At 34.1% G+C, this 16,160-nt stretch overlaps 1 protein-coding gene across 3 annotated transcripts in view; it reads right to left on the bottom strand.

The window, feature by feature from the left end:
• Nucleotides 1–16,160, bottom strand: part of MRG15 (mortality factor 4-like) — a 237,530-nt gene that overhangs the window by 21,553 nt on the left and 199,817 nt on the right. For all 3 annotated transcript variants that reach the window (XM_090391475.1, XM_090391474.1, XM_090391476.1), the window contains 2 exons: nt 9,986–10,077; nt 515–617 (listed from right to left, as the gene is read on the bottom strand). In XM_090391475.1, coding sequence (XP_090247601.1) covers nt 515–617; nt 9,986–10,077 — 195 coding nt within the window. The remainder of the gene's footprint in view (nt 1–514; nt 618–9,985; nt 10,078–16,160) is intronic.

A 16,160-nucleotide genomic window follows, 5' to 3' on the forward strand; every position in this document is an offset into this window, starting at 1 on the left:
AAATGCAGTTCCAATGATATAAAAAGTACAATTTGACAGTGTAACCTCTTCTAAAAGTATAAATGTACAAAATTAGTTATTATGCTGACCAGAAGCAAGTTATATTTGCCCTCAGAAAGATTAATCCTGGCTACAAATAAATAATACCTAGAACATTCATGGTAATCATATATAGGCATAAACACAAAAATCTTCAGTATTAAATTATTCATTAACTTGAGAATATAATGACATTTTTATAAACTGAAGTTCCCTCAACATTAATCATTACTGTTATTCAAAGTTTATTTTTATTCTCGCTTACTGCTCATGTCTATGCTGTTTTATTCTATATCATTTAAATGATTACATGTGAGACAGAAAAGTGAAGCTAAGATATATATTTAACATGTTCAAATCAATGAATTTGCATAGCAATATAGCAGATTAATAACTCGGGCAGTTCCATATTGCTAAACATGATTGAACAAATACTGATGAAATTAATATGTAAAGCATGCATAATAAAATTTACCTCTGCATACTGGGGTCTTTCGAACTTATATAGCAACTGACTTCCCAACATAACATTAAAGTATTCTTTGATGCCATTTGTAACTTCTATTACTGCACTTTCCCTAAAGTAAGATATTATATATAAGCTTGTAACAAACAAAATATTAAATATTACCTAAAAGAAATAAATAATAGAATATAACTATTATGTAATAAACATGAATCTGTGATATTCATAGCTATCTGTGGGAGGGGAGACTTTTCATATATGCCAAACAATTTGCAAGCAACATAAAAATGTTCTCTCTCTCTCTTAAAGTGTTTATAGCACTTGTCAGCAGTAACAATTAAACAAGCTTTTCTTTTTTAAGTAAGGAGGAACAGGAATTTTTTGTGGAAAAAACAAAGAAAATAAGGAATATATATTTTTAAAGACAAATTACTTTCAACAGCATTGAAATCTTTCATAATATCTCTAAATTTAATTTAATCTTAAAATCCTCTCTTCAGTAAGTAAATTTTTGAGCAGTCCAAATTTATAATATTTAGAATACAAAAAAGTATAATGCTGAAGAAGAAACCTCCTATGAAGTTGTTCAAATTACACAGTCAGTGCAAGTCTCCAAGTATTTTAAAACTTAAAATTTAATTGAAAATCGATTAATTTGTTCCGGCTCCTCCCCACAACCATAATACATATTAAAAATGCAGATAAAACTCATTTAAAATGTCATAAAAATATAGTAAATATAATTTATTTATATGTATATGTATTTGCTACAAAAAAATTAACATTAATTAATAAAATGAATTGTTCATGAAAACAGTTTTTAATTATCAATCTTCACCAGAAGTACAATTGGGCTCACTTCGGAGTTTTTTGACAAATGGACCTGTAAAAAACATGTCTAGGGTTGTTTGCTTCTGCCTCTTTTTTAAAATGTTTCTAGAAAACTGCATGGACTTTTCATTAAATAGATCTGCAGTTCTGATAACCTCAGATTTGTTTGGATTCCATTTCATAACAATATTTTGAACTTCCTCGCACTTTGCCAAAACATTTTTGATTTCAGCAGTTGTAATTTGTTCTTTCTCTCCATCCTCATCTTCAGATGAAATTTCCATTTCCTTTTCTTCACATTGCTGCTTGAAAAGTTCTTTTAGCTCATCAGTAGTCAGTTCTCGGTCATGCATCTCCAATAATTCTTCAACATCTTCTTCCTCTACTTCCAAGTTAAGATCATGAGCAGTTGCCACAATATCCTTTACCAATTTGTGTCATTCATCTGAAGTTTCTTCATTACCAAAGGAAGGACACAGTTTCCTCCATGCTGCTTTGAGACATTTCATTGTTACTTCTTGCCAAGCCTTTACAATTAGCCTAATTGCTATGACAATGTTGAATTCTTCCTTCCAAAATTTTCTTAGGGTTATGTTGGTAGCCTCACACATTTCAAAGTACCTGGTAAAAAGTGTCCTTGTGTAAAGTTTTTTAAAATTTGCAATTATCAGCTGATCCATAGGTTGAATCAGAGATGTAGTCTTAGGAGGAAGAAAAATCACCTTGATAAAATCTAATTCCTCTGGTAGCTCTTCTTGTATGTATGCCTGTTGGATGGCCAGGTGCATCATCCAAGGTTAAAATTACTTTTAGAGGCAGATTGTTTTGCTCAAGATAGGCTTTAACAGTTGGTCCAAACACTTTGTGAATCCAGTCTCTAAATTCTATTCTTGTGACCCAGGCTTTGTTGTTAGACTTCCATAAAACACTGAGATTGGATTTAGAGGCATTGAACTTTTTGAATGCTCGGGAATTCTCTGAGTGGTAGATTAACATTGGTTTTATCTTGTAGTCTTTTAGCATTTGCTGCTAAAAGCAATGTTAACCTATCATTCATTGGTTTATGCCCAGGAAGTGTTTTTTCTTCTTTTGTGATAAATGTCCTGTTGGGCATTTTCTTTCAAAATAATCCAGTCTCATCACAATTGAAGACTTGTTGAGGTAGGTATTCTCCTTCTTCTATAATTCTTGTAAAGCTATTGACAAATTTATCTGCTGCTGCTTTGTCAGCACTAGCTGCCTCCCTGTGTCTGACCACACTATGAATTCCTGTTCTTTTTTTAAAGTTGTCAAACCAACCTCTACTACCTTTGAAATCATCATCATCTACCTTGATCCCTCAGTCTTCTTTTTCAAATCTTGATAAATCTGTTTAGCTTTCTAACAGATTGCATTTTGAGATGTAGTATCGCCCGCTATTTCTCTTTCTTTGATCCAAATTAGTAATAGATTTTCCATTTGCTCAAAAAGAAGCCCTCTGACATTCAACCTTGAAGTTCCCTTAGCAACCATAAGTTCTTCTTTCTTAGCCAAAACGGTTGATAACTGTAGAATGACTGGTTTCATATATTCAAGCTAGCTGCATAACTTTCACGCCTTCATGATGTTTTGCTATTATTTCTTTCTTCTGTTCAATAGAGAAAATTTTTCTGTTTTCTTTCCCTCACTAGCTTTCTTTTTGGGACCCATTTTGTCACGCGGTAAAAAAATCCACTCTATAAAAAAAAAAAGATACGTAAAATACGGTATTATTACAAATTGTACAACACTAAGACAAGGGAAACAAAGAACACATCGTCACCTGAAAATAAAAGTAAAAGTTCAAAAAAAAAAAAAAACTTTTTGAAATAAAAGTTAACAGTTAAATTCGAAACCTGCAATTTTTGTAAGGTGACGATATTAGATACAGCACTTACCATAACATACACTGATTAGCAGCTTATAGATACAACGATTATTATACAGATGAGATTTGATTTTGCCTTTTGATGGCGAACGAACAGTGACACACACCCGCCTATTTATTGTCTATATGAACCAACACATAAAAAATAAATGCTTAAATACTCATTTTCATCATAAAATGCATTTATAATCATAAGAAAAGAAACAATAAACGGCAAACGTAAACAGCTGGATATGATGGGTCAAACATATCTGAGCTTCACAGCTATGCCGCGTGGCTGTTCTCTATTCGACAATGTCTTCTCGCACGTGGCTGAGTGCGATTGGAAAATTCCGTTTTTTTAGATCAGATAGAGGTTCACATAATTGAGAGTCGTTAACCAAGAAATTTTTTTCTTACAGCCACTCGTTGTTAACCAAGTACGTCGTTATCTGAGGCCGTTGTTAACCAAGGCATCATTGTATTTCCATAAAACTTCACTGCAGTTCCTAGCAAATTTTTAAAAACATTTCACAGTGTATTTATTATTATTATTTTTTTTTGGAGTGAATGATGAAAGATTTCCAAATTAATATTTTTCTAAGTGATATAAGGGAAACAACACCCTTCAAGCAGTTTGCATTTCTTTCATGATAACTGGTTCAGAGATAACATTAAAATAATGCCCTTGTCACAAATACTAGTCGCCTTGATATTGTTAATAGTTTAAATATGTATTATGGCTGACTGTGCCTTTGTTATGTCATTACCTCTTTATATTTCTCCTTTACTCGGCTCATAATGTTTACTTTGTATCTATATCGTTATTAATTCCTTAATTTAACACTTTCTGTTAGAGCCTTAATTATACTTTATTAACGCTTTAATTTATGCAGTCTCTACATTTACTTTGGGCCGTTATCAACTTTAAGGATACTGCACGTGGGTAAGAGACAAAGAGATTCCCAACAGACAATGGCAATTCCTTTGTTTCAATGCCGGTTCTCTTTTCGGATTCAGGAAAAATTTATATTATACTGCGCCACCCTGAATACTAGATTTTTGAACAATGAAACATCAAAGAACCAGTACTTAGCATAGCACACTATCCCTAATTTCTTAAACTATATATAAAGTAGTTCAAATCTCATCTATCTCTAACTTTTAACCTACCCTATAAATTACCTCCCGCCGTGGTTCGATTATTTATGAGTGGTGCAATAGAAAATGATATCAGGCAAGTCACTTATTGAATCTAAAGAAAACATTTATTTACACTCTAGTCAGATTACATATCATGAATAAACTTTTGCACATGTTAACTTCAATATCAGTTTCAAAGAAAAAACAATTATCTAACCCTTCTTACTCTTTCTTAGCATGTATAAATATCAGTACGGTTACGCCATTCTATCAAAAGGTAAATCATAAGCTAAACTTCACAATACTAAAGATTATTCATTCATAGACATTAATTTAACCCTAATTTCTTCATTCATGTCTCAGAGTTACACTGCCTCCTTAAACCATATCTCTAAAGTCCTTGCATAAAATTCACAACCTTCTATACTTAATGTCCAACTAATAATTACAGTCTTTCTTCCTTTATACATTCACTAAACAGAATAAAGTTTCTACTTTACCAATTGCTGGGGAATCATTAGAACATCATACATATCTCGATATAACATCACCTCCAGGTCCACTTTTCGTTCTGCTTGGGCTGCATTACCCTACTGAATGGTCTGGACTGGATATATCTCCGGCGACGAAGACACGTGCTCGCCGTTCACTGCTCATCAGGCCCGGCAAGGCTAACTGTCTCAGCGGCAACCAGGAACTCAGCTCTGCTGGGCAAATTCTTAACCGGCGATTTCCCAAGGGCTTCTCGGCATTCTCTCATGAATTCTGCATCGACAGTCCCTCCAAGGAACGGGGACGAACATCGGCAAACGAAGAGGATGACTCCAGAAAAACTCGTGAAAAAAGTCCTGAGCTGGCGCTGCTGCGCTTTTTAAATTCCGCGCCAACACTTCCTCACTACACCATTCAATTTCTCCCTCTTTGCTCACGTCACCTTACAACTCCCAACATCTAGCGCCATAATCTTCCCCAGCATACTCTTTGGTGGCGGTGTGTGTGTGTGTGTGTGTGTGTGGGTGGGGGAGAATCGCGTTCTCTCTTTCCACAGTGCACGTGTACTTTGGCATACGTGTTTTGCTCTTGGCTATCGGTACTTAATCCGATTAGCCTTCTCTCAGTAATATGCAAGTATTTATACAAATTTAGCAAAGTTTAAACAATCGACTATTCACAGTAAATAGATTACAACACTTTGGATAAATAAAAGGATTCTTAAATTATTAACGTTTCTGGTAATTTATAAGTAACTTTATCCATCTAATATATCAGTATATGCCAAAATGTAAGGTGCATGTTAAGTTCTGAAGAAAATATAAATTAATACAGTTTCAGTTTCATTCAGAACTTAACAATAGTGCCAGTCCTGAATCTGTGTTCTCGACTTATTCTTTTAACAGATTCTGCTTTCAGAGACAATATTTTTCACTTTGCTTATTTGAGAGAGAGAGAGAGAGAGAGAATGCTTGATTTAGCATCTCTGTTAATACATTCTCATTAAGAATATTACCAAGATATCATCAATTTCCTGATATGTACCTTCAAGAGTTGTTCAGGCTACTATAACAGCACTACATCATTAAGTTTCATTATTTTAATCTCCTATCAACAATTTTCTTCCAAATCATCTATTACTTGTTAGCACTTCAATATTGTCATACCTAATAGTTCATTTTTTTAAGGCGCTTTTGATTGAACCAATCCACCTATACCTTGAACTTTCTTTGGCCTTTTCCCTGCAGTCTTAGCATCAAACACCTGTTTTGCTAATTTTTTCTCCCATTCCATTTAATTGACCACACCACCTTAAATTAGCCATGCTCACACATTCTTAAAAGCAAACAATGTCAAGTTTCTTCCTTAATGTCTTCATTTTTAATATGATTCTGCCATTGTTGCTATCTGTTCACTCCCCTAAGTTTTCTCAGAACTCACTCATATCTATGATCTCTCTAATCTTTGATCAAGTGCTTTAGAACACTTGATCTCAGATCTATAACTTAAAACTGGTTTGAACACTTTTGTATATTGCTAACTTTTTGGTTAATTTCTTTCTGATTCCAGACAAATTATTCAACTGGCTACCCACCATATCAGTTTTACTACTTTGTTGTCTATTTCCAGATTTAATTTGGCATCTTCACTAAAAACTTTGCCTAAATGGGCGAAATATTTAAAACTTTTTCTCAATGAAGAACCTTGTTCCAAAGGTTCTTTATTGAGAATACAGCTGAAATTTTCTGTGGTCCTGCCTATTTTTATAGTTTTGGTCTTTTTATTGCTGATTTTCGTGCTGAATTTGGTACAGTTGCTATTGTTTGGTTGGTGAATCCTGAAGACTTGCACTGGATGTGTTTAGGAGTACAACATCATCTGCATAAAGCAAAGAGCTGTTTGATATCTCCGATTCGATACTAATATCCGGTTCAATGCCACTTTCTTTGATGATGTGATCCATATAGATGATGAATAAGAATAGAGATAATGTGCATCCTTATCTTACACCTGATTTTACATCAAACCATCTTCCTATATTTCCTTCAATTCTAACTACTAACTTACAACCCAAATATAGACTATGTACTGCTCTGTATAATGCTCCATTTCTTTTTCTTCTTCTTCCTAGCATCTGTCCTGCTTAAGATAGGGTCCACTCGTGTGCACTGTTTGCTCCATCGTGCAATCTTGGGCAATTCTAGTGTTGACATTTGCTGTATGCAAGACTTTAGTTAGACAATCAAGTCAATGTGTCTTTGGTTGGCCTCTTGGTCATCAACATTAGGCTTCATGGCAAATTTTGCCACAGTCTTCATTGCTGCATAACATGTGACTGTACCATCTCTAAGGCAGTGGTTCTTAACCTGTGTTTCACAAACTGGTTACAAGTGTTCCACCGGTGATAGATGTCACATGACACAGTTCTGAGTGTAATTAACTACTCTGATCCTAACAACTGAAGACTGCTATGCGCATTGATTTCTAAACCAATAGAATATCATTCATAGGTCATGTGTTTGCAGGATATATCTATGCACTGTTTTTTGCAGTTTCCCTAGTTTCAAAAGCATTACCACCAATATTAAAACCAAGTTATAAATATGGTAAATTACATCAAGTCAAAACCTTTAAAAGCATGACTTTTTAAAAAAACTTTACATATTTATGGAAGCCAAGTATGAATCTGCTTTTGCACACTGAAATAAGATGGTTCTTCTTCTTCTTCAAGTGTCATCCCCTAGAAGGAGGTTGGCAACCATGTCACAAAACTTTTTCTTTCTATTGCTGCTCTGGAACATTTATGGTAATTCAAGCCAGTCCAGTCCTTAATGTCTTCAAACCACATTCTCCTAGGTCTACCTCTTCCTCTTTTTCCATCCAGTTTCCCTTCTAATATTAATTAATTTCTGAATGCCTTCTTGTCTAGGTAGATGTCCAAAATATTTAAGTTTCTGTTCTTTAATTATTTTCATTAATGTTCTTTTCATTTTTGCTTCCTTTAAAACATCTTCGTTTTTCATTTTCTCTGTCCATGGTATTTTCAACATTCTTCTGATGGTCCACATTTTGAAAGCTTCTAATTTTTTCTCTGCTTCTTTATTTAGAGTCCAAGTTTCACTTGTAGAGATGGTTATCCATCCAGGGGTAAAGTGCTGTTCCAAATTTTAGAACTTAAGAATGAATTATTGGCCTTTTCTCAAAATGAAGGTACAGATGCTTTTGTAAAATGTCTTCAAAATGATATTTGGTGTGCTAAAATGACATATTTAGCCAATATTTTTAATTACTTAAATAGAGTTAATACAAGTATCCAAAGGAAAAATGAAAATATTTTGACATCAACTGACAATAAAACATGTTGAGGGAATTATTTCCGTTATAACAGAACATTTAACAATATCAGAAGAAAAGATTTCAAGTTACTTTCCTTCCTTAAATACACACAATTAGGAATGGATACAAAATCCATTTGGCACAGCTAATACATCAAGTTGTTAATTTTTGTTACAAGAAGAATAATTAGTTACCTTGTCAACAGATTGTACACTAAAAATGAAATCCTCTGAAATAACTCTTAAGGAATTTTTGATTTTTGTCCAAGCCGAATACCCAGCTCTTTCCACAAGGGCACTGAAAATTTTTTTACAGTTTTCAACATCATATTTGTGTGAGCTCGGTTTCTCAATATTAACTAATATAAAAATTAAAAAGTGTGAAATACTTCCTAATATACACAAAGAGAGAGGGGGGGGTAGCTATATCACAATAGCTACCTGATATTGCTGAAATCTGCAAAAGCCAACAAGCTCAAGTATTGCATTAAAATAAGTTCCAATTTTATAAAAGGCAAGTCCATGCACATTTTTATTGTTAATGCTTTTGGTGTTCCCCAAATTTTCTTATAATCAAAAGTGTTCCGTGACTTCGAAAAGGTTAAGAACCACTGATCTAAGGCATGCCTCTTGCACCTTCTCTGTTATTGGTGTGATGCTGAGGATCTTACGTATGTTGATTTTTGGTATTTGGTCGAGCCGGATGATGCCAAGTGTCCATCTCAGCATTCTCATTTCCATGATATAGATGATTTTCTCATGTTTCTTTGTTGTTGCCTACTAGTCTAATGACTCTTCTACAGATCTTTGATTTTAGGTATAGCAGAATCTTCTTATCACAAAGAACTCCAGTGACTTGTCGCTACTTCATCCAATAATGGCATCAGAGCTAATAATGCTCTAATGCCATTAGAGCTGGAACCTAGGTATTTGAACTGGGTCTATTTGTTCAGCTCCACACCATCTATTGTAAGGATGTCACAAGTTTGGTCACATCTTTGCATATATTCTGTCTTCTTGGTGTTAAGTCTCATTCCAGACTTATATAAGCGGGTTTTCCATTTCTGCACAAGATGTTGGAGTTCATTTTGTGATGTAGTGCAAAGTATTACGCCATCAGCATATAATAGTGTCCAGAGATATGGTTTCTGAATATCCTTGGTTACAGTGTTCATACAAAGGATGAAGAGCAGGGGTGAGAGGACAGATCCCTGGTGAACTCCTACCTTTATTGGAGAGATGTCAGAGTTTCCTGCTGTGCAGCATACTGTGCTGGTGATGTTTTGATATAGCATTTTTATGCATTGCACATAGGCTTCGGGTACATAGATGAGATCACGTGGTATATGGTTGAACACCTTTTCCAGATCTAAGAATGGCATATGTGTTTTTCTTCTTTTCTTTTCTTTTGATGTTTCTCCATTTAAAGTCAAACAACAATAATAATAATAATAGGACTCTAGCTTTGATGTAGTAAGGTCCCCCCCCCCCCACCAGAGGTCAGGCCAATAGTTGTAAAGGTTGGTCAGTAACTTTAGCATACCATGTAGATTGTAGTGCAACTTGTTTCTTTGTATATATGTGTATACTACAGATGATGACCTTAATGTGAAGGTCGAAACGTCGAGTGTTTATTTTGGTTTATATTAAACTAAAGTTTTACTCTACCATGGTAATTGTTTCCATAATTTTCATGATGTATTCTGATCACTGTGTAAGCATGAAGGAAAGGATAAACACAACTAATGACTGCACATGATAAAATTAATAATATTAGAAATTAACAATTCTTACTTATTAGGAGAGATTCCTTTCGTTGATGTTTTTTGTTTTACATATTCTGCTAAAATTTGATCCACAGTGACTCGGGAAGGAAGTTGCACCAACTTAAAAAAAAAAGTAATACTAATAAAAAATAAAGAAAATAATAACAATAATAAAAAAAACCACCTTAATAATTTAGTATGGTTTTTTAAAAGTTAGAATTTTTGACTGGTTTTATTTTTATGCAAAATAGCATTCTTATATTATACTTTCTGGATACATACCAATAAAACTGTTAAAAGGTATACATACAGTGAAATAAAATATAACAGTCCTAAATCATTTGGATTTTGCTAAAAATGTCATGCAATGCTAAAATTTAAAAAATCACAAGCAAAATTTCATGGAAACAAACCTGCAGATAAAATATATTAACACTGGGGTGGGGATTATAAACTAAAAGCTAAAATAGTAGCATAAAATAAGTCTAAAATTAAACATTAAAAAAAAAAAAAAAGAATAATAAAAAAAGATATATTGAAACACTAGTTAACATTTTCCTTCTAGGTTGGTTGATATTATAGGTAACCAAGATCATGCATCATATATATTAATATGTCTTGTGATGTGTATGTGTTTTCCAGCCCATATATTTGCAAAAGGGATGGAACCTTGTCACCTCTACATAAGAGGATGGGTAACACCTTTTGTTGAAAAGTCCTTATTATGGTTCTCTGTGTCTCAGACAGGGAAACATTAGACCAGCGTTTCCCAGATTTTTCCTATGACGGAACACTTCACAAATCCTGAAATTTTCACAGAACACCTTGGTTATTTTGTAATGTATTAATAATTAATTAATAATTATTAATACATTGCAATATTAATAATTAATTATGGCATAATCATAAAGTGTATTAGTACACTTACATATACGGTGCGATATGTTGACAAATATAAAATTACATTTAAATCAGTTATCAATCACTGAAATCTTGTAGCATAGTGTAGTTTCCTTAGGCCAACATCATTAAATTAATTTGTGCTGATTTTTATTGACATATTCCATTCTGATCACCAAAAATTTATAATATTATTATAAGTACTTATGAATGAAAGCAGACTTTTTTCTCCTGTGTGCTGGTAGTTTTTCCCCCTCCTTTTGTACATCCTGGAGATTGCTTTGTAGGCTGGAGGTGGATGAATCACTATCTGTGGCATCACAAACATCTTCAACAAGAGATTTCTTAACACCAAAATTAAACAAAGTCCCTTGTCTCTTATTCATATTAAAATTTAAATCTGTAGACCCATTACTTTTAAAAAATCACGGCACTATGGTTTCGAAACAAACACTTTCACCCTACAATATGAACTTGCAAAGAAAATATTCAGTATTACTAAATTTGAGAACTGGATACAGACTACCTTGATCTTCAATTTCAGTGGAAAAATTTTCTTTATACTTCCTTGCTGATTGGTCACTAACATTTGCAACACAGACGTTATTTCGTTCAGTTTTGAGAACAGAGGATATGCCACCCATTGTTGTAATTGGCTTGCAGGCAATTTTTATAACCAGTCATAAACAGCAGTATTCCCTTTCTAGAATGCTGAAAGATTTCGATGTGTGAAAATTAACGATAATTCATGAATATTTCCATGTTTAAAAATATGCGGCTTGGTCACTGACATTTGCAACACAGACGTTATTTCGTTCAGTTTTGAGAACAGAGGATATGCCACCCATTGTTGTAATTGGCTTGCAGGCAATTTTTATAACCAGTCATAAACAGCAGTATTCCCTTTCTAGAATGCTGAAAGATTTCGATGTGTGAAAATTAACGATAATTCATGAATATTTCCATGTTTAAAAATATGCGGCTTGGTCACTGACATTTGCAACACAGATGTTATTTCATTCAGTTTTGAGAACAGAGGATACGCTGCCCATTGTTGTAATCGGCTTGCAGGAATTTTTATGACCAGTCATAAACAGCGGTATTCCCTTTCTCGAATTACTTCCATGTTTAAAAATACGTGGCTTGGTCACTGACATCACCGAACATTTATTCACTTTCTGCGGAACACAATTTGGGAATCCAGATTAGACAGAAGAAATAAGATATGTAATTTTAAACCATTCATTCTGGAATGTTTAAGGATCAAAGCTGTATAACTGAGAGGAGACCTCCACATAGCCTTTAAAGGAATGCAGAGAACTGACCAGTGCTTCTGACCTAATGTCCAATCCTTACCTTCTCATAGTGCACCCTGATAGGTATCTATCTACCTGGGTACTGAACGAACGAGGATGGACTGGCAATTTGGGATTTAGCAAACAGCAAAAAGTCAGCTATTGGAACAACTCTTGAAACATACCCCAACTCAACAACAGAGTTCAAGATCAGTACTATCTTCTGACCTAATGTCCAATCCTTACCTTCTCATAGTGCACCCTAATAGGTATCTATCTACCTGGGTACTGAACGAACGAGGATGGACTGGCAATTTGGGATTTAGCAAACAGCAAAAAGTCAGCTATTGGAACAACTCTTGAAACATACCCCAACTCAACAACAGAGTTCAAGATCAGTACTATCAACATAAGAAACCTGAAAGGCAAAGAAATGGAATTAGCAGAAGAATTGGATAAGTACCAGATTGACATAATAGAGGTGACTGAAACAAAAAAGACAAAAACAGGTGAGATCTTTCTAATCAATGAATGCAAAATGTTATATTCCAGCAATAACAATCAGGGAAAAGAAGGAGTAACTATAGTATTCAACACTAAATATGAGGCCAATCGTCTTGAATGGCAAGCAATATCAAGTAGAGGCAAATTTCAGAATGGGGAACTAGACAATGAGACTTATTTGTGCCTATGGTCCAACATAAGGTTCCTCCACTTCTACTAAGGTAGAAGTGGAGTAATTTTTAGAGGTTTTAGAGAAAGCAACTGATACAATCAAAAAGAAAAGATGATCCTTGTTGGGAGATCTAAATAGCAGAGTAAGAAATTACTGTCAGACATACAGAAATATTTTGGGAAAATTTGGAGAAAAGAGCAAAGCTAATAATAATGGCAAATACCTGTGGGATTTTTGCTCAGGACACGGATTGGTTATTACTAACACAACACTCCAACAAAAAATGTGCATAAATTCACATGGAGAGAAGAGATAAGGAATAAGAAAAGTCTCATTGACTATGTTATTGTTGATAGTGATGTTTTCTCCCTAGTGCAGGACACCAGTGTACAGAGGATTTGAAATTGGAAGTAATCACCATTTAGTCTTCAACAGGATAAAATTGAATTTCATACTGAAAAGAAAAACATGTAAGAAAGTTTTAAAGCGAATAAAAGTTGAGCATCTCTCAGATAAACTGTAGACTAAAATACACAAACATTATTCAAGAAAAAATGAAAGAGTATGAGAACATGAACCTGAGCCAAACAGGAATCAAACCTTGGAGATTCAGTGGCAAGCTCTGAAGAAAACACTGATTGATTAAGCCAGAGATGCATGTGGTGAGGTTGTCTGCAAGGATAGAAAAATCAGAACTCCATGGTGGACACAAAAGTTAAAGAGGCAATGAAGGAAAAGAAGAAAGCATATCAAAAGTTCCTGGCAAATAAGTCAGCTTGTGCTCTTAGAGAATACAGAGACAAATGTGAAAAAGCTAAACACTCTGTAAAACTAGCTAAACAGAAGTCATGGGAAGACTTTAGCAAGCACATAGAAATTGAATATCAGGAAGGTGGCAAAATATTCTGGAGGCTGTTGAAAAAGCTCAGAAATGGAGGAAAGAGTGCTGTAAAATGAATTAGAAATGATGAAGGTAACATGAAAACTGGAGAAAAAGATATCTTTGATGTATGGGTTAATTACTTCAAAAAATTGCTAAATGAAATCAGCAGTGACAGCACAATGGTAAAAAAACCCTCAACAGACATGTATCAGTTATAAATATCCATACTGGAAATAAGAAAAAGCCATCAAAAGCCTGAAATTTGGAAAGGCAGCTGGAGTAGATGATATTTGACCAGAAATGCTCATGTATACAGGTATATGGGGCATTATATCAAGCAATACTTAAAATCTTTATTTGAGTTGTAAGTCAGCAGTTAGAGTTGAGGAAGATACAGAAAGATGGTTTGATGTTAAATCTGGTGTCAGACAAGGATGAACATTATCCTCTCTTTTATTTATTATTTATATGGATCACATTATGAAGGAAAGCGGTATTAAACCTGATATCAAAATAGCAGATGTTAATCTCAGCTGTTTACTTTATGCAGATGATGTTACACTTTTAAATAAATCCAGTACAAGTCTGCAAGATTCCCTTGACTAAATTGAATAACTGTTGTAATATATTTGGTATGAAAATCAGCAATAACAAAACAAAGACAATGACAATAGGCAGAAACATTGAAAATATTAAATATATTATGAATGGAGAACTTATAGAATAAGTAAAACATTTCAGCTACTTAGGCATGGTTTTTAGTGAAGATGGTAAATTATATATGGAAATAGACAACAGAGTCAACAAAGATGGTATGGTAGAAGTCAAGGAATAAATTTATATGGAATACAAGAGAAATTAGTCAAAACACTAAATTAACTGTATTGAAGACAACATTCAAACCAATTTCAATTTATAGATCTGAGAGCTGGGTTAGAAATAACACACTTGACCAAAGACTAGAGATCACAGATACGAGAGTCCTGAGAAAGATTAGGGGCGTAAACATATGGCATCAGTGGCAATATCATATTAAAAATGAGGATATTAGTAAACCACTTAACATTGTTAACATCCACTCTTTCCTCAATTTCTGAGCTTTTTCAAATGGGAGAGAAAAGATTAGCAAAACAAGTGTTCTCTGCCAAGTTGGCAGGAAAAAGACCCAGAGGAAGACCAAGATATAGGTGGATTGACACAGTAAGACAGAAATATAAACTCCGATAATGTTGGAGTCTTGACAGATAACAGATCGATTTGGAGGAAAATTGTTGATAGGAAGTTGGTAATTAAGTAAGATCTTCATGTAGTACAATCATAATATCCTGTACACCCTCTTCAGAGTACATGTCAGGAATCTGTAAGGACATGAAAACGGGAAAAAAAGATATCCTTGAAGTATGGAGTAATTACTTCGAAAAATTGCTAAATGAAACAAGCAGCGATAGCACAGTGGTAAAAAAAATACTCAACAGGCATATCGTCAGGAATACATATCCATACTTGAAGTACAAAAAGCCATCAAAGACTTGAAATGTGGAAAGCCAGCAGGAGTAGATGATATTCGACCAGAAATGCTGAAGTATGGTGGTATAAAAGTCTTACAGTGGCAGCACTCCATAGTTCAGAAGGCCAGGACAGAGGGACAAATTCATGATGATTGGAGTAGAGCTCTAATAGTACCCATATATAAAAAAGGTAATTCTCACTCTCAGTTTTATATCATTAAACATGATATAAAACTGAAAGTGAGAATTACAGAGGTATTTCCTTATATTGAGTGTTCCGGGCAAGATTTATGCCAGTATACTTGAGAAGAATTGTGGAAGAGAAGCTTGGTGAAGAACAAGCTGGATTCAGGCCAAATAGAGGCTGTCAGGATCAGATCTTCACTTTACGACAAATAGTTGAGAAAGCATGGGAATATAACAAAGATCTGTATTTAAGTTTTATCGATCTGGAAAAGGCATATGACAAGGTGCTAAGAGAGAAGCTATTCAATACACTACAGTTATATGGTGTCAATCGGGCAGTATATCAAGCAATACTTAGTCTTTTTTTGAGTTGTAAGTCAGCAGTTAGAATTGAACGAAGTACAGGAAGATGATTAAATGTTAAATCTGGTGTGAGACAAGAATGTACATTATCCCCTCTGTTATTCATTTTCTATATGGATCACATTATGAAGGAAAGTGGTATTAAACATGATATCAGAATTGGAGATGTTAATGTCAGCTCTTTGCTTTATGCGGAGGATTTTATACTTCTAAATAAATCCGCTACAAGTTTGCAAGATTCTCTGAATAAATTGAATAACTGTTGTAATAGATATGGTATGAAGGTCAGCAATAAAAAGACAAAGACAATGAAAATAGGCAGAATCGATGAAAATGTCAACTGTGTTTGAATGGGGAACCTGTGGAACAAGTAAAACATTTCAGCTACTTAG

This window comes from Typopeltis vanoorti, chromosome 4, assembly GCF_054136105.1.
Source record: "Typopeltis vanoorti isolate ZY-2024b chromosome 4, IOZ_Tvanoo_1.0, whole genome shotgun sequence".
In the NCBI taxonomy this organism is placed as follows: Eukaryota; Metazoa; Arthropoda; class Arachnida; order Uropygi; family Thelyphonidae; genus Typopeltis; species Typopeltis vanoorti.